The 27,374-nt window shown below is 38.4% G+C and overlaps 1 protein-coding gene across 1 annotated transcript; it reads right to left on the reverse strand.

Moving 5' to 3' along the window:
* Positions 1-1,412: 1,412 nt before the first annotated feature.
* On the reverse strand, positions 1,413-22,060 carry LOC145782592 (TLC domain-containing protein 4-like). The gene is made up of 7 exons (XM_082594405.1): positions 21,949-22,060; positions 20,588-20,677; positions 20,255-20,313; positions 15,787-15,890; positions 8,422-8,495; positions 2,352-2,507; positions 1,413-1,969 (listed from the first exon to the last, which is right to left on the reverse strand). Exons 1-7 carry the CDS (start codon positions 22,041-22,043, stop codon positions 1,834-1,836), a joined length of 714 nt encoding a protein of 237 aa, XP_082450531.1. The 5' UTR covers positions 22,044-22,060; the 3' UTR covers positions 1,413-1,833.
* Positions 22,061-27,374: the final 5,314 nt, after the last annotated feature.

Genomic DNA, 27,374 nt, shown 5'->3' on the forward strand with positions numbered 1-27,374 from the left:
TCCACACTTATAAAGATTACAACATTCACTTTGCGCACGAGATAATGTGGGAAACACCTTGCAGATACGAACCACGTAATTTGCTGTAGGTCCAAGCCTTCAATTAAGGAATATTTTATGAATTTGCAATGCAAGAAGATTTATTTGATAAGTAAATTCTGACCTTACTTTTTAACTCCGTGATATAAAATTATCTGAAAATAGACTTTCTGTTCATACATTGAAAGTGTGTTGATAAATTTTCAATAGACAAACGTCTGACACGTAGAAAAAAAGAAAACTTTGAAAGCCCATTCTGTGGTTATTTTAGCCCATCTGTTGTCCGCCATTTTGCTACATGTCCCGTCCATTTTTATTGTTATGTTTATTTTCTGTTTATGTTTAATATTATTTTCCATGCTCCCTTGCGCTGCTGTCAGTTTCTTGTTTGCTGTCATGTGAGTGACCACGTTTCTGCTCCATATGTTAATGTTGGCAATATTACTCTGTCCATGATTTTCGTTTTTAAACTAATTGAAATGTTCTTATTCTTTAGAAAAGTGCTGTATTGGCCAGGGTTGGATCAATATATAATTGTAACTGAATGTAATTAATTACACGTGTTCATGTATTTGCAGTTATAATAATTAAATATAGGCTATGATCACAATTACATCAAGTTACTAGTCTCTAAAAATTCCTTACAGGTTGTTTCACTTTTATTTTCAATCATCAGAAGATTGTTATTCAACTATAATTCGCCTTTCCCATGTCAGTGCATTGCAAGTAGGCTATATGGTATATTACTGCAGATCGGCTTGCTGTTACGGCGATGGTAACAGGGGCCAAAATTATTCTGGCTTAGCCTAAGGCTTACAGAGGGCTTAAGGCTAACAGAGGGCTTAAGGCTAACAGAAGGCTTAACCGTCACCTTCGAGATAACATAACATCATCATGCATGTAATTTCAAAGGTGACGGCTTAACACAGCACTGCCAACAGCCTAACACTCAATCAAGCTTCAAGATCAAACGGCGCTGGTTCGACTCTCGGGATATGTGCTTGAGCAATGCACGTTAAGGACTGCTCTCCATTCAGCGGCACCTAATGGATGGAATAATTTCCCACCAACAACACGTCTTCAACAATCGGAAACTTCACTCTTTCCATCTCGGTGACCGGGCCTGCGTCAGTGGTTCAAAGCCGCTACAAGTATGCGAAACTGCCACGATTTAAGCTCTGCCACAAGCTTTCCCGTCCGAGGATAAAGATTCAATCAATCAACAGTCGGTCTTCGCTCAAGGCTAATGACTGTTTCTCCTCTATTAGTCTACTACGAGAAGATGCAAAAACGTTCAATATATTTCTTGTAAAAGTATCTCATCAAAAAAACAACTTAAAAGAAGCTACAAAGAAATATTCAAAAGTTGTAACTAAAAGGGGAAAAGGATTGCATACGAATAGACAACATAACTGCAGACAGGACGCCAATGTTTCGACCTTAAGTTCTCTGAAGTGCCGTAAATCGCACACTAGGCAGGAACGCCTTATTACTATATAAGTAATGCAGCGTGGTTATTTTTCCATTTGTGGTAACCCACAAGGAACCACACCTGGGTACTTTCACCCATCTTGCCAAAGTGCTCAAACTGCCGAAGCGGTGATCTATGCGCAATGCAATAAATAGCCTACACAAATGTGACATTTGAAAAGTGATATTCATGCTCAACATAATGAATTGCTATTTAACAAAGTCATGCATCTTATTATTTTTCACATTCCGCTGAGAAACTACCCACTGTCATCCGAAATAGGAGGTAATCCAGTGACAGCAGAAGTTGTATTTCTATATTCCTCAAACAGTTTTATTCTGCAAGTTTCCGTTGAAGTGCTTGATGATTCCGTCCAACATCTTTTTAAACCAAACAATGTTCAACACATCCAAGATGACGCAGATGATGAGCAAAGAATGGAAGATCATGGAGTTGATTCTATGAAAGTAAAAACGGTTTATTGACCTTCCATGTTCATAAAGACGTAGGCTAGCTATAGCCTATCGTCTGATCGGGAAAACATATATTTATTTAAAATATTCAGCTATGCTTGTGGCTTTATAAGATAGTTGTTCAAATAAAAAATGTAGTTGGCAATATTTAAATTAAAACATTGCAGACATAAGACAAACCTACAATATTATAAAAAGAAAACCATCATCCTACAAGAAACATTGCAACATAGCTCTTCATAAGCTTTCTTCCATTTAGCAACATATCAATGAAGCTGGAAGTGATAGTTCTCTGTTTCAAATCTTTTCGCTTCATTTTAGATCTTGTTTTATTGATTGTTGATGTATTCTAAAAGTAAACAACTCACAAATAGGCATTGTCTTCCAGGTAAACAACTTGAACGATCTTGTAATAGAAGAGGGGAATGACGAGTATTCTGGACACGAAGAATGTGGTCGTCATCATGCAGCCATTGTAGAAGTACAACTTGCTTGTTTTATGTCCAGATATGAACAAAATCCACCTGTGGCGTCAAATGTTTGATATCGTTATATCAGTAACATGTGACATAATAAGATTTTGTTGTCTAACAGACACAGCATGACCGAAAGCCCTGTCGTTGAACAAACACATGACTGTACTTTATTTATGTAAATATATGAATGATATAGCGGCTCTGCTCCAATTAAAACAAGCCATGGCTTTCAAAGTCTTTCACCACTCCAGATTGGCACTGATTGCAAGGACGGAGAACTTGGTGGAAGCAGGCCCACAGACCTTCTGCTTTGTTTGGTGGATGATACAATCATTGATGGTCTGTATCTCTTTCTCAGAACAACAGAACAAGAAGATGATCCAATTTTCCATAAGGGCAATAGTTGAGTAAAAAAGTTAGACGCTCGTGCAAGGCGGTTGAGATGCGTCAACGCCTGTCTCGATAAGAACAGGTATTGTACTAGCTTTAGAGTAGCCTAGGTATTAGCGTCGAGAAGGAAGGGATGAAATCTCTTTGTTGAGGGGCTGAGGGAAAGATTGTTTAGATTTTAGCCAACGTAGGAAATACTTTGAAGGAGAAAGAGCATAACACCTTAGAGAAGAGAATATGATTTGGCTCAAGTAAGCTGCTAGTTGATTGAGAGGCACAGCGGCTTCTTCAAACGCTAAAAATGCTCTGAAAAGAGCGTGAGAAATACCAAAATTTTATCAAACGTATTTTCACATGAAATTTTATGAGTGAAGAAACAGACGCTGATGTCTCTTAATCTCTGTTCCCGTTTCTCAATCTTATTAAAAATGGAACGTTGTGCATGGATCCTTCACTACGGATGTAACTGAACCATTAAATTAAACACAAGAAGTAAACATTATCAGTCAGGTTCAGAAACTTGTATAACAATTTATTGATAAAACTTTTGCCACCTCAAAAGCGGTTTCTTCTGTATCCGGTATAAGATTATAATTATAGCTTGCAATGCAATTATATAAGTAAGCCTACTATAGAAGCTATTAACAAGGCAAAACAGTCACAAAACGGCTCAATATCAACCGGCTGAATTCCCTTGACACTGTGAAGGAGTTCCAATGTGCCCTGAGAAACAATCTCTCAATCACAACCAGTAGTGATAACAACACTGAAAGTCAATGGACCACTTTACGAGACACATTACACTCCACCGCATCTGAGGTACTAGGCCCCGCAGTCAGAAACCATCAAGACTGGTTTGATGAAAACGACGCAGAGATCATGGAAATGCTGGAAGCCAAGCGACTTCTACTTAGAGATCACCAGCGTAACCCCTTGCATGTTTCCAAGAAAACTGCCTTTACCAATATACGCAGCAAGATTCAAGTCAAGTTGCGAAACATGCAAGACTCTTGGCTTAGTGCTAAAGCTGATGAGATCCAAAGCTATGCACAGTGTTGTACGTTGACGCCGTCAATTTGACGGCGTCATTTGACGGCGTCAACTTTTTGTTGACGCTGAGGCTAGCGCCGTCAATTTATTTTTCATTTGACGGAAGTGATAGCGCCGTCAACTATTTTGTTGATTTTAAGCGTCAAGCGCTAAGCGTCATTTTTTGTTTTCATGGAAAATCTCGTTTCACAATGTAGGCTATTCTGGCCAGCGCGACTCATCCGAATTACCGGCTTTTGCGTTGGTTGGAATGGCTTCCTAGAATACATGCGGAAGAAGTTCGCCAAATGGTGATCACCCATGTATTGAGAACGAGGGATCAGAGACAGAAAGCGAAAAATCCATGAATGGCATCGCGGACGTTGAATATACTTTATTTCAAGAGCTCTATGCCCCTGAAAAGAGCGATGTTGGTGCAGTGGACCTCGTTAAAAGATGTATACATGCTAAACTATCACAGCACGCTTGGAACAGTAATACCTTTCCGACTAAACGTTTTAAACTTGTTTTTGAAATACAACACACCAATACCAACCAGCGCTGCTGTGGAAGGCATGTTTTCACTTGGAAATGACAATATGCGCAGGGGCGCCGGAAGCGGGGGGGAGCAGGGGGAGCGGATGCCCCCTCGCCCTAAAATTTCTGTGGGTGGGGAGGGAAGAGGGGGCAATGGTGCCATTTTAAGGTTATGTAAGCTACTGCACACTTTGCAATATAAAAATTTATGCTATTCGCTTTTAGCCTAATTACAATATTCTATTTTTGCCTCAAGTCAAAATAATATTCACGACCCAAAATTCTCCATCACAGTAAGTTATATTACATCATTATAAAATAGCATGATGCCCTTCCGTGCCATTGTTCTTTGTATAGCGGACACTTGTATCATTACTCGATAATGAGTTGATAGATGAGCATTATCGCTATATCTTATTTTAAAACTTACAAAAAAAATTGGCCTTTCAGCAACAAAAGTGCCCTTTTTTCATACTCCTGCCCATCCAGTCAAAAATCGCTCCGGCGCCCCTGAATATGCGTCTCAAACGCAGCAGATTGTCAGACAAATGTTTTGAAATGCTTGTTTTTCTGCAAGGAGATAACTAATAGGCTGAGCAGCTAATTACAATACAGTCTCAAAACATAATACCTGCTCTTTATTTATAGCTATTGTTAGCCTGAACTTGGTTGAAATATTTCCGTTTTATGAGACGCTGGCAAAAAATAGCGCTAGAAATTAGCGCTGACGCTGACGCCGTCAATTTCTGTAAGAGCTTACGCAGTCCTTTACGCCGTAAAGTTTTTAGGCAATTCGCGCTGACGCTGACGCCGTCAAATTATTTCAATGACGCGTACAACACTGGCTATGCAGATAGGCACGACACTAAGCGCATTTACACCGCCTTAAAAACTGAGTATGGTCCGTCCACGTCTAAACCACGTCCTCTCTTTAATATCGATGGATCAACTCTACTCACTACCAAGAGCCAAATCTTAAAAACGTGGCCGAACACTTCCATGATGTCCTCAACCGGCCTTCAGAGATAAACGACGAAGCCATTGATCGCATCCCTCAGGTAACCATCAATCGTGAACTCGACGCCCTCCCAACAGTTGAAGTTCAGAAAGCCATCGACCTTCTACCCTTGGGAAAAACCCCTGGACCTGACTCCATACCAGCAGAGATCTACAAATCAGGCGACAAAAGCCTTGTCGACAGTCTTACTGACTCATTCCAGTCAATGTGGTTTACAGGTGTACTTCCCCAGGATTTCAAAGATGCATCTATAGTGCACATTTACAAACACAAGGGAAATCCCTAACTGTGCGACAACCATTGAGGAATTTCCCTCCTGTCAATTGCTGGAAAAATTCTGGCTCGTGTCTTACTGAACCGCCTCTTGAACCATCTCGAGCAAGGCCTCCTCCCTGAAAGCCAGTGCGGATTTCGCCAGGGCGGAGGAACTGTAGATATGATCTTCGTGGCCAGACAGCTTCAAGAAAAATGCATGGAGCAACACCAAGACCTCTACACTGTCTTTGTCGATTTGACAAAAACTTTTGATACAGTGACCGAGAAGGATTGTGGAAGATCATGCATAAATATGGATGCCCAACTACATACATCTTCATTGTAAGACAATTTCATGATGGAATGATGGCCTACGTTGTTGATGACAATGAATTCTCTGAAGCCTTCCCAGTTACAAACGGCGAACAGGGCTGTGTCCTGGCACCTACATTGTTTAGCATGATGTTTTCAGCCATGCTAACAGATGCTTTCAGAGATGAAGACTGTAATGGTATCCCAATTCGCTATTGTTGTGACGGAAAACTATTTGACCTGAGACTCTTCAAAGCAATCACCAAAATGATCGAAACTGTCATTAAGGAACTTCTGTACGCGGATGACTGTGCCTTGAACGCCTGTTCCAAAAGTGAAATCCAGCAACAAATGAATAAGTTCTCCTCTGTTTGCGATAATTTTGGACTAACAATCAGCACTAAAAAAACCGAGGCAATGTATCAACCAGCCCCTGGAAAATCCTATAGCAAACCACTCATCACTGTAAACGACCAGAAACTACCTGTATGTCAAAGTTTGAAGTATCTCGGTAGTAGGCTACTCTTTTTAACAAAACCACCATTGACCTGGAATTCAACAACAGAATCGCCAAAGCCTCTATCGCCTTCGGTAGCTTGAGGTCTAACATGTGTGGGAGAGGCGTGGAATCAAACTGCCCACAAAGCTAAAAGTTTACAAAGCTGTTATTCCGACGACCCTTCTGTATACGTGTGAGGCCTCGACTCTTTATAGGAGACAAAAAAGGCAGGTGAACCACTTCCACATTTCCTGCCTCAGAAAGCTTCTCAAGATTCGACGGCAGGACAAAGTCCCAGACACCGAAGTTCTCAGTAAAGAGAACATGCCCAGCACTCTTACCATCAAAAAAAGGCACAAATAAGATAGGCTGGCCACGTCTAACGGATGCCGAATCATCGCATTCCTAAACAACTGCTCTACGGAGAACTGACTAACGGCAAACGTCATGTAGGTGGTCAAAGAAAACGCTTTAAGGACACTTTAAAAGCTTCCATGAAAGAATTCGCCATCGACGTAGACCCGTGGGAAGACTTAGCCGTAGAGCGACCAACATGGCGCATTCTTATTTCTAAAGGCGCAGAATCAGCTGAGAAACACCGCACGCTATCTGCTGTCAAAAAAACGAGAACATCGCAAGTCCCGAGCCTCAAACAACCCTATGGCCACAGCAAACCATCCTTCCAATGTCCATCCTGCAGTGGAAGCTTCACCGCACAGATAGGCCTCATCAGCCATCTGCGCACTCATGTAGCCTACACTGAACTAAAGAAAAAAGCTTGATCTCAATCTCATTGGCCATCTTCGGAAACGAAGCGCGAACATCACACAAGCCTACTATAGAAGCTATTCAAGGAATTTCTCGACGTATCGTAGTGTAGAAATTTAAAAAAAGGTAAACATATGTTTGACGGTAATTTTAATATGGTAATATTGTCATTTATAATACTTTCATGGTAATAGGGGAAGGCGGGGCAAGTTGTGCAACGGGGCAAGTTGTGCAAGTCCCCGTTTGAAAGGAAATAAATAGCGTAATGAATCTTTAACGCCATTATTATATTTTCCCTATAATGCCTTTGAAGCACGTGAATTGCAGTTATCAGTTTTTTGGGCAGGTTAGGCTTGATCAACGATATACGGTGTTTAGATCTTAGGATCTAAATTCAGATGCAAACAAAACTTTGATTTTTTGGATGCACAATAGAACTAGTCAAACTTTAGCAGTAGGGGTCAGTAGACATGTGATGTAGTTGTATTTTCGCAGGTAAAATTTTTTCGTACATTTGTTAGTTTTCTTGAAATTTTTTGTTCTTTAAAAAAAGTGTGAATGGGGCAAGTTGTGCAATTGATGACGGGGCAAGTTGTGCAACTGTTCCTGTAAACCGCCTTTGTTAATTTACAAATGTTCTAGCCTATTAGCCATTTTTACATAGTTTCAAAGTCTTCCACATAAATGAATGTAACAAATGACCAGTGAATGACTGTAAAAATAGCTGATTTGTTAAATTGTCAGTACTTTTTCTGGCCGTAATATGTTGCTCAACTTGCCCCTAGTCAAAACGAACGATTGTTGTTGCTCAACTTACCCCATGGTGCTACACAGCTTGCCCCATGGTGCTGCACAACTTGCCCCGGAAAAATAATCCGGGGCAAGTTGTGCAATCGTTACTTAAACTTGAATACAGTGCAAAATAATAAATAAAACCAACCAGCTTTTGTCTAAAAACTTGGCTTATTAGCATGTTTTTGAAATGCAATACAGTACTTGAGTCTTCGAAAAAGTTAGTGAAATAAAAAAAAAGATTTAAAAAAAAAACGTGCTCAACTTGCCCCGCCTTCTCCTATAGTCACTAACCAAAGCTATGTTGAACATGATCTGTAAATTAATGAAGATCTCATAAACATATTGAACACTGATCTCACCTCAAATTAACAAATGGGGTGGACACCTCTGCAAGAAGTCGGAAGATGGCAAAGTACAGCAAAAGATGACGATTCTGTGAAAACGAAGCAATACTATGGAGCACAAGAAACTAACTGGTGCAAAGATAATAACTCGATAATACACTGCAAAAGTGGCACAAGTTTCCATACTGACAGGGAGACAACGAGACGACCATGTAGTCTATCAGTCAATTGGCACCCTATAGAAATAATAATTTTAAAAATTGTAACAGTTGTTTGTTTCGGTTGTTTTTTTGTTTTTTTATTTCTGACTATCACAGCAAAAACAACACACGTCAACATAGCAAAGGTCGAGAAAACAGAAAATACAGAAAAATACAATGTTCCAGCAAAATACAATGTAAAATAAACACCAAAACAAAAACAAACATTTATTGTAGGTATTGTTTACATAAAATTAGGCTACAAACATTTTGTGTGTATTCTAATTGTTTCTCACATGCTTGTACTTTACACCTCAAGTAATCTGTTTCCCGCCGTATAATTTACTAGTAATCATTCTTGTATCACTTGTTCAGTTTGTGCTTTTTCAGTCTGAGTGTCATTACAGTGCATAGTCAGATTTATCTTGTAATTTTCATTTTATGTAAGGTACCTGCAGCTAATAAGGCCCGCTAATTTTCAAACCTTAATATTTTCTAAATACTACATAGTTTTGAACGAAACTTGGAATACGGATACTTTGGGTCTATCTAAACAACATTTCTGTGAAACAAGTTTCTAAGTAAAAGGAGTTGTAAAATACTAAAAAAATAAAAAAAATCTCAAGCGGGCCTTATTAGATGCATGTGTTGTGAATAAGGCCCGGTTTGAATTTGCACCAAAAGTGATAGAAAAGGTGTGATTTTCAAAAGTGATTTTCACAATAACAACACCACAAAACAACTTCTAATCGGCAACACAGGCACAGAACTAACAAGTAAATACACAGAGACAACTATTCCCTCCTACCCCCATACTCCATTTTTTTCAAAGCGACATGGTGTTTTTAAATGTGGTAGGGATACTAAAGTATTTTGATACTGAAATTATGATATTTCCATTGCAATAACAAATTAGATTAATAGTGTAACAAGAATTTTTTGGGTTATTCAAGTCTTTAACCCTCACTTTCTTAACCAGGGATGCCCAACGGTACAATTTTCCTACCCCATGTGCCCATGAGCCTTATTACTAAGATTTGCCTAGTCGTGATCATCATTATCAGTCTTGCTTTAATTAGAAAAAAGTTCAAATTTATTGGTTTTACTGCACCAGCATGCACATAGGTTTCACATAAAATGCAAAAAACGAAAGTCAAAGCGGTTTGTTAACTGCAGAGCGGTCTAAAAAATGTGAAAATTAATAAAACCACTCAAATTCAGTCCCCCCAAACTTCAACCTTAATTCCGTAACTCAAAAAGTTGTAAACTTTAGGCTGTGAAACTTTACTAGTCAGTCTCAATTCACCATAGCAACAACCAGAGATTTCACTTTTGTTTAAAACATTTGTAACAACGGAGATCCCGGGGGTGGGCCTTATTACCGGCAGGGCCTTATTAGCTGCAGGTGCCTTATAGTACAGATTTAAGTAATTCTTGATGAGGACACAAGTACGTGTCGAAAACATTTGTTGATTTTTAAATTATATTACTGTATATTAGGCGTACCATATTTTCATAGCTCAAAAAGAGGACACGTTTCGCCAGCAAGTAAAATGCAAGTGGAGTTTTACGTTTGGACAATCTTTTACATCTTTTGGATAATTTTAAGCTTATGCAGCAAAAGTTATAGCAAAAAAAACAAGATAAATTTATATGCCAGATTTGGCCTATGAATGTTTTACAGCCCCCTTATATGGTCTGATTTGTTAGCTTTCATTCTGCAATACGTTTCCAGATTTTTCAAACTTTCGGTTGCTGTTTGAGTAAAATTTTTAAAAATCATATTTTAACATATTTTTCTTTCTTCCCCAAATGACACAATGAATTTCAACATCACAAGGGTTGGAAAAACGAAGACAATTTAACTTATAAGATTTCAGTTAAACTGGTAACAAGACTTGCTTACAAGGACTTTTTCACAGTCTACTTGAACGTTATTTAATATAGTTTTTCTCATTTTTGAATGCTTCCTCAAGGTAACAAAAAGCTTTTATATTATTACGAGTCAGCAAAAAGCGAAAATATCTGATTTTTAGAAATTTTAAGTGAGACAGCAACGATCGCAAAAATTTACAAAATGTGACAAATCAGGCACCACCTCCAGGTAGCAAAGCTTTAACTTTTTCAGTGAGAAAGGATCAGGTTTGAACTTACAAAATTGTTGGCATGAAATATGATTGAAATTGTATGCTACTCAATAGTCAAGATTATGAAAACAGACTGAGATAACTAAAAGGCTGTTTGTTTCCATGCACCATTGAGGCTGAAACGAAAATTGTACATAAAATGAGTTCTATTTGCATCTGCATAAACTGAAAGTATCTATGCCACGATTTCTTTTTGCAGTAGCCTACCGTAAGTTATATTATTCATGGTGCATTTTTGGGCATTCTTTCCTGCTTTCTTCACTTGACCAACAAGCCAAACTCTTAAGTTGGTAATCATAACGTCTACAAGCGTTGAATCAATTTAATAAAATCTAAGTAAAAAAATATTTTTTGTAAAAGTATGCAGAGGGCCGTAAATTAAAAATACGACAAACTCTTTTGCATTTTTCTGTTTTAGGTCACTTTTTTAATGTATTTCCTCGTGATTTAGCCTGCATAGCCCACTCATTTTTTTGATATCTCAAATGTCTTACTTCGTCACAAATTTCCTTATAAAATTCCAAATTCAAAGTCACAAATTTCCGATAACCGCGAAACAATGGTGTTTAACATGTTACAATACAATAGACGTCTGATTGTTTACAACAACAGACCAACAAGATAGGCTACGTCAATTTTTTGAATTATCTTTGAATACCGGTATTGCATTGGTGCAGAAAATTGTTTTGGAAAGCACATAGCCTACAAGCTATCGCTGAAAATTTGCACAACCATAAAATCCTGTTGAAAATATAACCAAGAAAACTCAAAATACCAAAAAAAAGGACATTTGAGCATTTCTGAGTGTCCTCGGAGGATTATTCATTTATCTTGAAAAAAATAGGACAAATCCTTGTCACAATCAATGTGCGAAGCCTCGCGACGGCTGCTTTGTGTCTTGACCAAGCGTGCTGTTTTGGTTATGGAATTCTCATGTTGTGTGTTATTATCGGTCACTGACCTGAAATAACTTATGATTGCGAGGTCTTTGTTATGTAACGTATTTTCTAGAATCTTCTACCCTACGTGACAATCTGGAAGCTTCTGCTTGTTTACGTTTAATGCAACTTGACAGAACAATGAGTCCTTATGATGAAACATTACGTAACCTTCTCGAAGTTACTAGACCGACCAACCTTCTATAAATAGTGGTGTAGTTTGCCTGACAATTATTATGAGTTGATTATGAGAGTTGATATTGAGTTGATTATGAGAGTTGTGTTATGAGTTGTGGATTGGTAAAAGGTGCAGAAATTATTGTTGATTGAGATTTGAAGTAATTGAATACAAGTAGATTGAATTGGTGCTGATATAAATTGTGTTCGAAATTAGAGTTATTCGAGAACCCGTTCCTTAAAGTCCTTCAAGAATTTTCATTATCATTTCACCAGTACAAATATTCGACATTTAATTGACTGCCTTTCAGTAATATCCCATTAAACTACGTCATTGAACCTTTTCAAGTCTCTTTCCTGGTAAGAGATAGAAAGAAACTGTGACATTCTGGGGCTCGTCCGGGAATAACCGAAAGAATAGATCATCCGAAGGATAGAATTCAACCGAAAGAACAATAAATCAACAACAAGCTGTCAAAATGGGAGATACTGTCAAAAATGAGATGATCGAAAACCTACGGAGCATGGCTGAACGAATGGGGCTGAGTGACAATGAGAGGTCTCAGTTTGTGATGGAAGAGTATCACAAGATAATGGACCAAAAAGCTCAGCAAGAAGCTGACGAAAGATAAGAAAGAAGAGCTGCTCTTGAAATAAGGAAAGCAGAACTTGAAGCTGAAGAGAAGCACAACGCGAAGCAGAAGCCGAAGAAAATCGAGCACAACCAGAAGCTGAGGAGAAACGAGCACAACTTGAAGCTGAAGAGAAGCGGGCGCAGCGGGAAGCAAAAGCTGAAGAAAGAAGAGCGCAATATGAATTGGAAAAGTTAAAGCTTGATTTAGAAAGACAAAACCTGGACATTGGTGAGCGATCTAATTCTACTATTGATAATGCTCGAGATGTTATTGTGGCGCAAGTTAGACGTCCAGATTTGCCATCATTTGTTGAAGAAAAAGATGAGTTGGATAGTTATTTGTTAAGATTTGAACGATATGCTACAAAAGCCAAATTGGAGAAGACAGCGTGGGCTACTCAATTAAGCATGTTGTTGTCGAGGCAAGGCCTTGATTTATATTCAAGACTTTCACAAGAAGATGCGATGGACTACGACAAATTGAAGTTAGCTTTGTTAAAGCGATACAATTTTACCGAGCATGGATATACCGTCAAAGATTCCGTGAGGCAAAGCCTGAACTTCACAAAAGCGCAGGTCAATTTATTGAACGTTTAAGAAACCTTTTGTTAAAATGGTTTGAACTTTCGGGGGCTGAACAATCGCTAGATGGATTGGCCAACCTTATTGTTAAGGAGCAATTCACAGAGTCATGTTCACAAGATCTTTCAGTTTATTTAATGGAGAGAAGTCCAAAGACTCTAGAAGAAATAGCCAGTGTGGCGGAACAGTATTTAGTTGCCCATGATGAGAAGTTGTCGACCGAAGAGATGTTGTCATTCCATAATGACGAGGAGCAAACAAATAATTTTAAAGGAGGTGCGGTTCCAAGAGAAGTACGTTGTTTTAATTGTAATGGATTAGGTCATAAGGCTGTTTACTGCCTGAAGAACACTAACAGAAATCATCAAGAAGCGAGGAAGTGGTGCAATCGTTGCAATAGGCAAGGACACGAAGCAAAGGAATGCAAGGACAAGTCGTTTTCCCTATCCAATCAGTCTGGAAAGATTGGGAGAAACACAGGCGTTTATCAAGGTGGTTGCGCGATAATTATTCATGAACCAGCGCTTGAGGAGGAGAGACCGGATGAAGATGATCAGTTGGAGAAGAAAACGGGAAAGAAGACAAAAAAAGATGCTTGCGAAAAAATAATACCTGAAGATTACCTGCCAGTAGTGACTGCAACAATTGGAAACAAAAATGTAAAAGTCTTACGTGATTCTATTTCTGCGGGTATAATGGTGAGGAGAGATTTAGTAAAAGACAGTCAGTTAACGGGAAAAACTGGCCATGTGATGTCGATAAATAACACTTCAATCCAAGGACCGTTAGCGAAGATACATATCGAAACGCCGTATTGTAAGGGGACTGTGAAAGCGTTATGTTTACAAAACCCTTTAGTTGATCTTATAATCGGAAATGTTACTGAGAGAGATTCTGAAGTTACTTGTTATTCTTGTGGCAAGAATGGTCACTTTGCTCGAGATTGTTCTGCAGATAGGCTAATCAGCGACGACCTCACGATGACGGATACAACGAGCGCAAAGAACCGAGGAGAGGAGGCAAGCGACGACCATTTGGAGTTTGCTATAAGCTAGATGCGGTAGACGCGGACACTTCGCCAGGGAGTGCGTTGCTGACGGTGGATATTCGGAAAACAGACGTTGCCGTGACAACCAGTGCTACCGATGTGGGGAGACTGGACACATAGCCAGGAGCTGCCCTTTTGATGAGAAGGCTTGCTACAACTGTCACAGAGAAGGTCATCTGGCCAAGGACTGTCCAGAGAGGAAGTGTTTCCGATGTAAGAAGATGGGTCATCTCGCTCGCCGGAGCACTGAAGACATTGAGGACGGTTGAAACTTTCACAGTAAACGTGACAATTATTGTTTTGAGAAACGCTGTCGTTGGTAGATCATGCAACGATGAACTAATGAGAACTGTTTTATTGAGTAATTAATTGTTTTTGCAATGTGTTTTGTATTGATTGTGTTGTTATAAAGTTTGCAACAATATTCTAAAGGGGGGCGTATGTCACAATCAATGTGCGAAGCCTCGCGACGGCTGCTTTGTGTCTTGACCAAGCGTGCTGTTTTGGTTATGGAATTCTCATGTTGTGTGTTATTATCGGTCACTGACCTGAAATAACTTATGATTGCGAGGTCTTTGTTATGTAACGTATTTTCTAGAATCTTCTACCCTACGTGACAATCTGGAAGCTTCTGCTTGTTTACGTTTAATGCAACTTGACAGAACAATGAGTCCTTATGATGAAACATTACGTAACCTTCTCGAAGTTACTAGACCGACCAACCTTCTATAAATAGTGGTGTAGTTTGCCTGACAATTATTATGAGTTGATTATGAGAGTTGATATTGAGTTGATTATGAGAGTTGTGTTATGAGTTGTGGATTGGTAAAAGGTGCAGAAATTATTGTTGATTGAGATTTGAAGTAATTGAATACAAGTAGATTGAATTGGTGCTGATATAAATTGTGTTCGAAATTAGAGTTATTCGAGAACCCGTTCCTTAAAGTCCTTCAAGAATTTTCATTATCATTTCACCAGTACAAATATTCGACATTTAATTGACTGCCTTTCAGTAATATCCCATTAAACTACGTCATTGAACCTTTCCAAGTCTCTTTCCTGGTAAGAGATAGAAAGAAACTGTGACAATCCTCTAAAAAGAGGACATATGGTAGCCCTACTGTATATGACTTTGTAATAAAACATGTTAAACCCGCTAAAGTTACTTTGTTTTGTTTGTCTTTGGTTCAACAAAGCAAACTCTCTACCAAAGCTTAAAAATTACAAAAAATAAGCAAAGATTAGATTTTCATTACACACAAGCTATGATTCTCTATAGATTTGTAAAATTAGGGTTTTCATTTCTTTTAAACAATGAAATAATAGGTTTTTCAAGTTGCTGGAACCTCTGACAAGATCGTTGGTCCCAGTACAGTAGCCTACCTGATAGGATTTTTTTTCCAGATTCTGTGTTAGATCTATTTAAGAAATAGTTATACAGTAGCTCGTCTGATACCTGTTGCTATGCTGATAAATAGATGAAGCATTTGTAAATATATCACAATCTATGGAGGGATACTGATTCGTATAGACTTTGTACAGCTGGCAAATATCTTAGGAAATACCGTACATTAATCAAAACGATTATAGTGCAGACATCAATGTCCCTGGCTTTAATTTAAAATGACTGAAAACAACAAGTCGTCGTTATTACCAAAGTAAGACAGAACGCACTAATTGACACAAAGTGATGGATGATGAAGCCAAATTTGTCACTATCAGACTCTCTTGAAAAGGTCATCACAACTTTAACGAGATCTGAAAAGCAAACCAAAAACAGGTGAGAGGTGAGCACATACAGATGGAGGTGAGCACATGGAGGTAGGAGGTGAGCACATGCAGGTAGGAGGTGAGTACATGCAAGTAGAAGGTGAGCACACTCATGTAAGAGTTGAGCACATGCAGGTAAGAAGTGAGCACATGCAGGTAGGAAGTGAACACCTGCAGGTAGGAGGTGAGCACATGCAGGTAGGAAGTGAATACATGTAGGTGGGAGGTGAACACACACAAGTAAGAGGTGAGCAAATGCAGGTAAGAAGTGAGCACATGCAGGTAGGAGGTGAGCACATACAAGTAGGAGGTGAACATGCACGTGGGAGATGAAGACATGCAGGTAGGAGAGATGTACATTCACGCGATAGATGAGAACATACAGGTAGGAGGTGATCACTCACAGGTGGGAGGTCAACACACACAACTGAGCACATGCAAGTAGGAGATGACAACACACAGGTGAGAGGTAAGCACATGCAGATAATAGGTGAACGTATGCAGATAGGAGGTGAGCACATGCAAGTAAGAGATGAGCACATGCAAGTGGGGGTGAGTACACACAGGTAGGAGGTGAGCACATGCAGCTAGGAGGTGAGCACATACAAGCAATAGATGAGCACGAACATGTATAGAAAGCACTTTAGCTTGGAATACTTAGATTTAAAAACAATTATAGAATCAAAGTTAAAAGAAATTACTCAACCTGGACATTTTGCATGTTAATTTATTAATATAGAAACACAAAACTACGCAACAAATTAAGTATCGAACGTTTTCGACATCACAAGATGTCCTCTTCAGGAGTAATATACATACAACTTAACTACATCTGAATAAAATACAATGGTTAACTAAATCTATAAACAGGAAAAGACAAAAACTGCACAGTACTTCTGACTAGCTCAAACTCAACGATAGGCTCCACGAGAATCAACGGCAACTGCATCAAAAGGTGTTAAACAGATCACATGATATGGTAGAAAGGCAAGGTGCGAAAAAACTAATTTTAAAATACAGAGAGCAAGAAAGACTAGCCGCAAGCATACAATTGTTTGGTTTGCTCGACGGACTTATTGTTCCACAATGAAACTAACAAGTTAAAAATTATGCTACATTTAAATGGATACCCGTCATACTTTTTTGATAAAATATTAAAAGCTTTTTTGGATACGAAACCGAAAGATAAACCCGAAGAAAACGATTTTAGCAACTTTTTTGATGTACCATTCCTGGGAAAAGATTCGGTAAGATTTTTAAAAAATCTAGCTAAAATTGTCAAAAATAAATTTGATTGTGACATTCACCCTGTATAATATAGCCTATAGAACGTTCAAAGTAGGCAGATATTTCCAGCTGAAGTCGCCTACGCCCTTTGCTCTATGTTCTAATGTCGTTTATAAATTCAGTTGTTTGCGTGATGCAAGCCTGACATACATCGGTATGTCAACAAGACATTTATCGACTAGAGCTGGGGAACACCTCAATTTGAATTCTGTACAGAAAAGCGCAATTAAAGATCACATTTTCTCATGTACAGAATGTCAAAACAACGTTTCTATCAAGCAATTTGAAATCATGTCCAGAGGCAGGTCTGAGTATCAAACTAAGATCTTGGAAGCCTTGTACATAAAACGTCACAATCCACTTTTGAACAGACAAGTGTATGCTTGCGGCTCATCTTTCTTGCTCTGTATTTTAAAATTACTTTTTTCGCACCTTGCCTTTCTACCATATTATGTGATATGTCTAACACCTTTTGATGCAGTTGCCTTTGATTCTCGTGGAGCCTATCGTTGAGTTTGAGCTAGTCAGAAGTACTGTGCAGTTTTTGTCTTTTCTTGTTTATAGATTTAGTTTAACCATTGTATTTTATTCAGATGTAGTTAAGTTGTATGTATAGTATTATTCCTGAAGAGGACATCTTGTGATGTCGAAAACATTCGATACGGTACTTAATTTGTGGCGTAGTTTTGTGTTTCTATATGTAATAAACTTGAAGATGTTAAACTTGATCACGTTGCTCGGCTTCGTATGCCTATGGTTCAACAAGACAAACTCTCTACCGAAGCTCTAACTTATTAATGCAATTAATGAAAGTTCCACGTATCTCAGCATTTACTTTTGCATTGAAGGTGCAGAAGTCACAATGCGTAGGCTATTGCTAAATTGTAACTTTCCAGATTTCAAAAACATAACCTTGCGTGGTGAAGTTTAGAATGTAAGAATTCACAATTTACATTGCATTGCTCATTTAATTGACAGATTTACAACCAATGAAACGTAATGTGAGTGAAGCTTAGCCTACTCTGCCATCTTGTAATCTTCATCATGATCACAATTTAGTCTATATTATGCCTACGATTTGTGGCCTGTCATGGAATTTCTTTTGTTTCTGCCGTGAAATAACATCCCCTCCCTCACATGAAAATATTCTACTTAGCCTACGACATTGGACCCAAGTTATGACTTTGACTTAATGAGGTAAAAACACACCACTTAGGCTACATTCTTTTAACCATAGATATTTGCCCCCAAAATTTTAGGTTTTCTTTAAGAAATTTTATACCCGGCTACATCACTGTTTGAGATAAAAGTTAAATTTAAACGGTCAATGATTCATACTTTTCATTTGACTCTTCACGAGCTTGTCAGAATAACCGAAGCCTGAGTTTACATACATAAAAAAAAACGAAACAGGAAAATATTGACAATTTTTGAGAAAGCAAAATTGAATAATTTCAGGGTGAAAAGAAACGATATAACGGAGTTGCAAGCTCGGCGAAATTCCATATCTGTTTGATGTCAAATACTGATAGATTTTCAGATATACAGTATAGAAAACAAGAATTTTATTTTGCAGCATAATTTATCTAAACTTCTGATCCAGATTTACGATTCTTTAAAACTATTTTGTGCCAACCACAAGATCTGGTCAATCAAGAGTGGGGCGAAATTAGGGACAGTGGAATAACGGGACGACTCACTTTACTGATTTTTCTTGTGAAATGGACAGCTGGAGGGTCACTAAGAAGTTCAAAAATTAGCAGAACTGCACAACGTTTTCTTTGCTTTTGCGTAAATTCATTCTCATCAAATGAATTGCTATATTTGGTTAAAATTTTGAGTGCTAGAAAATCTGCAGAACCTTACTGCGGCAGTGTGAGGCTACCTATTGTTACCGCTGTTGCGTAAAGTTAACCGCAGCATTACAATGACTTGAATACCTATTAATTAAACATGATATCCCATATCTCCTACATTTATTTTGGCGATACACTCTTTGTACACACGTGGGCAGGTCATATTAACTGCACCTGAGTATGCGACATATGGCAGTAGACCTCAAGTTGCAGTTGCATCAAATTTTGTCATAACATTATGACCCTCCAGTTGTCCACCTTACTTTTGAGTGAGCAATCCCCTACTTCTACCATCCCTAGGCGAAATGTATTTCAAACCCTGAACCACTTTCTCCTTGTCATCTTCAAATATGGTGCCATCTATCAAATTCTGATGACTCACTTTGGTTAGCGCGTGACTTCATAAACGAAGAAGCTTTAAGATCAAGCGGCGCTGGTTCGACGCTCGGGGTGTACGCTTGAGCAACGCACGTTAAGGACTGCTCCCATCTCATGGATGGAATAATTTCTTGGCAACAAGACTTCAACAATCAACAATCGGAAAACTTCAATTTCGTTGACCGGGCCTGCATCACTGCATCAGTGATTCAAAGCCTTTAAAACAGTGGTTCCCAACCTATTGGTTGTCACGGACCCCTTTAGACAAATTATTAATTCTGGGGACCCCTACCTAAATTTTGCCTGAAACTCAATTAACATACAACTATTGTAACTATAACTATTATTAATACTAATAATACTATTATTATAACTATTATCATACAACTACTACAACTATTATTCACTATTGTAATAATTATGCTACTCAAGTAGGCCTACTGTACCGTGTCATATTGCATTGCCGCTATGACTCCTGCGGCAAACATCGGGTTAAACAGTTGCTCAAATAAGAAAATGAATGAATTGTTCAAGAAATGTCAACAGTATTTGAATATTAAGGTAACCCAAAGTGCCATGCCAAAACTTTTTCAACGTAAGCAAATTTAATGAGAGAAATGAAAGTAAAAAGATCGCTTCCAAAATTCATCAAGGCAATTACGGACCACCAAATGCTTTCTCAAGGAGCCCCAAGGAGTCCGCGGACTCCAGGTTGGGAACTACTGTTCTACAAGTATGGGAAGCAGCCAGGATTAAGCTCTCAAAGAAGCTTTCTTAGTCCCAGAATAAAGATTCAATCAATGAACAAAGTGTGAACAAGGTGAAGTTTACCTGAAGCAAAGTAACCAATAGCAACCGATATGGAAAACGCCGCAACGCTTGAGTAGCCCCTAAATACAGCAAACATGATTAAATTTTCCATCAAAATAGTTTAACCTACTTGTTGTCGATATTGAACTTTCGAGGCTTTTACTGTAATATGTTGAGATATCAACTTACATAGGCCTAAGTAATTAGGCCTACAGTAATTCTAAGATGATTTACAGAAAAGCATGTAAAACTTCCATGAAGTGATTGATTGAAAGTGATTGAACAATTATTGGCAACAGCTAGGTGTTCTTCAATGCAATGATACAATATTTAATCAAAAAATATATGACTCACAAAACCACATTAGTCTTGATGCTTTCCTCGAAGGCGAGAAGGTAAACGCACTGGACCGTAGCAAATAGAGCGTGAATAGATGATGCTGCTCTGCAGAAAAAGACGGATGCTCTGACAGATCAGGTGGGAAGAGATAAACAAAATCTCCACAAAGATAAATGATCTCTCTAGATCAGGGATGTCCAACCTGCAACCTACGGGCCGCACTACAGACCACTTGAAATTTTCGTGCTGCAGCAGCCATTTTCACTCCAAGTAGTATTTTTTAGCAAAATTGCTAAAAATTGAAAAATACTAGCATTTAAAAACATTTCACTTCATCTCATAAATTTTCTGAGATTGATACCGCACGTCAAAAGCTTTCGTACACGATACACCACCAGTGCAACTTGCATGTATGTCACGGTTGCGCCGCTAATGATGAATGTGTGCAGCTCTGTGGCTTCTATGTGTGTGTTATTTGTTCCTATTTTCAAAGATGAAATTAATAATTTTTAATTTTTTTGTTTTCTGTACCGTATCCATTTTTCTTGAAATTTATTGAGTTTTGCGGCCCATTGAATTATTTCAAGTGACAATGCGGCCCATTGTAATAAAAGTTTGGATATCCCTGCACTAGATTCTGTAGTTTTGATCGCAAGTAATCAAATCATCTCCACTCACCTAAAAACATTGACCATATCATTCAACCAAGTAGGCTACAAATAATCACAGCATTTAAACTGAGTATAGCCTACTCGGAGTCGTATATTTTTCGCCCGACTTCACAGCGTGGTTATCACCTTGCTGGTCGGACGACAAAACAGGAAAAGAGGAAAGTATAATTACTGTAGTGTTTATAAGTAAGCTTATGGCATATAGCACAGCAGCTTTATTTTTGTTTAACAAACAATTAAAAATGTACAACGTCTTTAAAATATTGAAATGACGCACCAGAGCGCCACGACTCACAATTGGAGAACCACTGCGTGACCATGAAGTGTCATACAGCAGTTGGAAAAATATGAATTCGTTACTTTACTTTATTAATAAGTTCTATCGACTAGTCTGCAAGGCTGATAATAAATCAAAAAAATGAGCGAATTTTCCACTGAGCAGTTTGTTATCCTTAGAGTGACATCACTTCCATTCTTAACCAGTTGTTTCAGCGAGCAAACTTTTGCTCGGTCATACCCTTGTTGAGGTAATACATCTTGCATGCAAATCCAACATACTTTTTAGTTGTTACACTGCTATGTTGGATCAACCATTTCAAAATCTTAGGCCAAATTATTTTGTAGTTACGCAGTCGCACTGCTATTACAGATTTAACTTCTACCACTGCTCAATCGCTAACGTGAGATGTAGAATTTCGTTCAAACCTTTCGTTCCATTGATTCTTCACGTCTGTGGTGAGATTGCTGTAGCCTGGAACATACTTGAGGAACAGTGGACAAACATTTCTACCGAGTATCATAAACAAACTAAAACTTGCAAGGGAACACTGGAGCTCCATGACAATCACAGCAACCTATCAGACGTCACAAAGCTAAGCGGTAATAAAGTTGAACAGCAGAAATAAAAATCTTTTTAAGTATTCAGCAGTTAATTAAACTGGTTTCATAACTTCACCAGCTGGTCTAGCAGTGGTTGCGTCGTCTCAGGAGCGAACCAATATTGATGTAGAAGCAATGATTGTGAAAATCTTTCGATCAAGAAAAACTTTTTGATGCTTAATCTTAAACTGGAACACAAACCTTTTCTTTTAAATGGCAATAGATAATTGTCTCACAACAATTGAAGAACAATCTGAATGTTGATACATCGCATCGCGCACAGTAGATGTACCATCGGCATATTTTATTTTGAAATACGCGGATCGCCGTTTCGTTGTTTTCCTTGAAAGAATGCATCTTTCATGCCGGTAAGCATTGCGCAAGTTGGACAGAAGCTCAGCATGTTCATATCGTTAGATAGTAACTTGCACACAACACAGTCAACAACTGATAAGTATCTGAGATATTTTCGTCTATCTTGAACGCATCAGCTGGAAGTTTCGCTGGCTATCTGCACATTAGTTTCGGAAAACAAATAAACAAAACCACGTTGCAGCTAAGTTAAATCTAAGCTTCAGAGATTCTAATCTAGTTTATTGGCGACAGCAATGACGTTAGTGAAACACTGTACATTGACGTTCGATTATGGTTGGAATGCATGCATAACTTTTGCATATTGCTATTCCTGCCTCTCTGAAACTACAGAGACGTTTGTCTATAAATGATTCTTTCGTTTCGATGCTAGAAGCACCCACCTCAAGTCGCTCTGCAGAAGCCAAAGCTGTATTCCGAAGTACGTGTTGACGTCAAATACTCAAAGACGATGAAACCATTGATGTTTGAGTCATCACATTGTGACCGTTAATTCAACATAAAACAACATTTTAGAAATATCACGAAAAAAACATTTACAGGGTCATGTGTTAAAGTTCCTGTAATGTAAGCTTACTTAACTGTTAATCAATTATGTACTTTTGCAATTTTTTATCAAAATCTCTTGGCTCATTTTACATTGCATCAACATTGCCTTATGGTGAAGTAACGTCAAAACTAATGCGACATTTCATTCAAATATTGATGCTTTGGTCAGAATAATGCTTGCTCGGTTGTGTGTTTGATAATGACGTTCTTGAACAAACATGACCGAAATCGTCATCATATAAAATTCGTTCACACACAACAATTTGAAGATGAAGTAAGGATGGTGGATTCAAGTCACTAAGTAGCAATGTTTTTCAAGAATTGTCATTCGTTCAAGAATTGCCATCTTTCAACGAGCAGTGGCCGAGTGGTTAGCGCGTTGGGCTCGCAGTCGAGAACCTGCATGTTCGACTCTAGCCACCCGCACTTGCTGTTGTTTCTCTGGGCAAGAAACTTTACGATAATTGCCTCTACCCAGTGATCGATTTCGAGTAATGGGTAGTACCAAATTTAAGTCATAAGTAGAGTAGACAACCGGAAACAGACATTACCGTCGGCTGCAGCGTGGGTCAGGTGTATGTCGGAAGGCGTACACCGATGCACAGCGCTCGTCCGCTTTCCCGCAATGCAGGATAAATATATGAAAAAAAAAAAAACAAAGATACTCATCTATGAAAGACGTCGCGAGACCAATTCAATCCACAGTCTTTTCCGATACCAAAACTCCACTCGGAGCAGAACTACCACGGAAGGAATTGGTGAAGTCTAATTGCTTGCGAACTGGAGTGGACTGTTTCAATAGGTAGCCACTTTTAACAAGTCAAAATTCTGCCACTAAACTTGACTAGAATGAAACCGCCAACCAATCATAAGCTACGGTTTAAGTGACGTAAAAAATGGCAAAAAAAGATGATAGAAAGCAAATTAAGTGATGGGTATTTTGTTAGCTGGTTGGCTTTGGGGTTAGGGTTAGGGCTAGAAAGTAGTCATTTCATTGACGCGGGTTCGATTCCCACCACTGCTATTGCTCATTTTCTTCTGTAATTACCAAATAAAGTTCAAAACAAGCATTAACTCTCTGGATGAGTGCTAGAAAGGTCACAATTGGACGGTAGCCTCTTATAACATGTTCTGATTGGTTGGCGGTTGCATTGTAGTCATTCGCAGTGGCAGAATTTCGACTTGTTAAAGTGGCTACCCTTTCAATAGTAGCATGTTTCAATCCGACTCACCATTTTGTGCATATGGCTCAGATTTTCAGACAGCATACCACAGCACATACCACAGCATACCAGCAATACCATGGATTTTCATGTTTGAATTTTCTTACATCTCCTTTGACAATTAGCCTACGACCGACGTGTCTATGCAGGAAATGTAACAGCTGACAAACAAAACAAATTTATTTATCAGATTTAGCCCTTGAATATTTTGCTGCTTCCTTATTTTTTTCAATAATGAAAGATCAACTGACCAGATCAAAAAAATGCTTCCACGAAATGTGATTGAAATCCTGTTTACAGATGAGATGCTAGAAACGGGTTTGTCCCTTTCTCACGCTTTTGTGGCTGCATCATAGAAAAAATGCGTTCTACATTTGGTTTATGAGACATGGCCTTTTTGTAGACGAATTGCACAATTTTAAATAGTCCATTAATACATTCTGAGGTTCTGCAAATAGTCTGTTCATTTTTGATGTGCCATTATTTAAAAAAAAGAGAAGCAAGTGTGTGAGTTTTAACCCTATCTTAATACGAGCTGTTTTCGTACGCGGAAAGTTCGACACGGGCTATTTTAGCCCAGTGCTAATTAATCGCTAATAACGGGAGCTACGAAAATCACAGAGCCAAAATATTTTGCAAGATAATAGCCATGTGTATTGTGCGTATAGAAATTAAAATTTTACCCCACAAAATTATTGAAATAAAGTGTTTGAGATGAAAAAACGATAGAAAGTCAGTTTTTATTATAATTTTCCGAAAATAGCTTCAAAATTGACCGTTCGAACGCATATTTTTGAATTATAACATGGAGTAATGCTAAATTAAACAAAAATTTACTTTTCCTCATAAATATAAGGCATTTTTGGGCGTTTTTACATTACAAAGAAATTGCACTAATATTTATAATCTACCATATAATTTGTTTGCTCAAATATCAAGCAGCGAAAGGTCTACTCTGGTTTACCGCTCTTGTCCTGACCCAATTCTCGTCGTAGAGAAATAAGCACAGCTTGATATGTCCTATCGTGTCATTGCGAGTGCTAACAGCTTATAGATACTTTGCTTATGTCGATACAACGTTCAGCGGTGTTGCGATACAACCTAAGAAAGTCATGCGTTTGTTTCAAATTGCATTCCTCTTGAATGAATGCTTTTTTGTTACGCAAAACTTTCGCAGGAAATATCGGCCGCTTTACAGCGGTTCACCGTCGTCAGACGTTGAAACAGTACAAACATTTGATCTGTGAAAGTAATGCCTATCAGCGAAAATGGAAACACATAATGTCATCCAGGCACTGTTTATTGAAAATGAAGACATGCAGCTCGTCATTGCATTAAGAAAAACTGACTTATCAAAATTCTTCGAAGACAAGAAATTCTAGTCACAAAAAAAATATGACTTGTGCGAAATATTGTACAAAACAGACCGTATTGCAAGTGTAGTAAATTAGCATCGTCAAGTACAGTATAATGGTAATGAAATTGAACCGCACAGCTTTATAAGTAATATTTCGATCAATTTATAGATAGAAAAATACCCCGCTTTTAAATAAAACGGTGATGACCAAATACTGTGATTAAAATATCTAATCCCATAATCAACGATAACATGATAAGAACAAATCTTATGATAGCCGGCTATTTCATTAAGAAAACCACTGGTAATAGCAAATTTGAGTTTGCTGTTAATCTATGGTTTCGTCCCAAAAATGTTGACGTTGTATGGCGGAGTGACCTACGCAGAATAGGTACATCATCCAATCGTCTAGACATGTGTGGTTTGACTAATGACATGGCTAGCTGCCACCCCTCCACAAAACTTTCGTCTCCCTTGGCTTGTGAAAAGGAAAACTCGCGGTTCAAGTAACTAATGGTCATTGCATTGACCCGCGCAACGTCTAAAATGTAAAAAAATGCAGACACAGTCCATTTTGCTGACTTCGGCTTGACGCTATAATATGCCATCTTCTGGTCGACGACATCAGTCCCACCCTTGGTAAAATCGAAGAGCTTGATTATTGCAGGTTTTTTCTTTCCGTCATCTTTGGTTAGTCCAAGGATTGGCTGCATAGTTGATAAGACCAGAACATAGCGTTTACCGGTAGATTTTGGTTTGACTGCGTACGACGTAACGGTAATGTGGTTTCTCGACTCCTCCCAGTAAATTTTGGTACTGAAGGCTTCCCAATCAGTGAGAGATTTTAACTAGCTAACCCCTTTTCTATTGCTTTGCCATTTTCCAACTAAAGTTATGTTTCTGTTCCAAAGCCATTCTGCCTAATCAAGTGAAGTGTAAAAGCGATCAAGGGATATGTTTCGTCCTTGAAGCGAAAAACTCTGTCCAAATTGTGTACCAACGTTTCCACATATTCCATAGTGGAAGTCAGATAGTGTGGTCCTGGTACACCTACTGGCTTACCCGCATAAGCTATGGCGGTATAGGTGAATGACATACGCGCACTATTTATGCTTCTTAGCAACAAATCATATTTAGCAGGCTTATTTTTTGCCTGAAGCTTACTGCCTGAAAGACACACCAACGTGGGATGGAAACAAAGTCTCATCCAATGAAAGGAAGTCTTCTGGTATTAAAATCTTTTCACAATTCCCAGTAAAATATTATAAAAGTTCTCTGATTGCTGTAAATCGGTCGCTTTGCCAGGGATTGGCCCTTGTGCTTTTATCATCAAAACAATTATTTGCAGACAGAAATTTGAATCGGTTCAACGACATTGTCGCGCTAAAAGATGTCCATATAAATGGGAAAAGCAATGTTAATTCGGTGAAATGTTCGCTTGAGCAGTCCTCTAATATACCACAATCCAATGAATGTTTCTAGTTCCGTGGCATCAGTTTGCTGAAATTGTGAAGCATGCCAAGAAGTTCGTTGAGCCTCCGATATTCACGATAGCTTCTCTCGTATACATGTCCTGGGGCTTGAAACAATGATGTAGATCATCTCTGCTGTAAATAAGAAATGCCATGCATTATACGACGTCGTTGCATATTGATAATCGCGCTTTACTCCTGGTAAACTGTGCACCACATTAGCAGAGTTTTGTCTTCCTCTTATTGATGGTTGCTTAGTACTCCAAACAACTTTCACTC

The sequence above is a fragment of the Aplidium turbinatum genome, chromosome 13 (assembly GCF_918807975.1).
Source record: "Aplidium turbinatum chromosome 13, kaAplTurb1.1, whole genome shotgun sequence".
Lineage (NCBI taxonomy): Eukaryota > Metazoa > Chordata > Ascidiacea > Aplousobranchia > Polyclinidae > Aplidium > Aplidium turbinatum.

Excerpts from the sequence above, each read along its gene's own strand:
- LOC145782592 (XM_082594405.1), bottom strand. The coding sequence starts at position 22,043 with ATGATACTCGGTAGAAATGTTTGTCCACTGTTCCTCAAGTATGTTCCA. Across the intron at positions 20,314-20,587 it reads ATCAAGACTAATGTGGTTTT|GGGCTACTCAAGCGTTGCGG; the intron begins GTGAGTCATATA and ends TGCTGTATTTAG. Across the intron at positions 1,970-2,351 it reads CTGGAAGACAATGCCTATTT|AATCAACTCCATGATCTTCC; the intron begins GTGAGTTGTTTA and ends TTACTTTCATAG.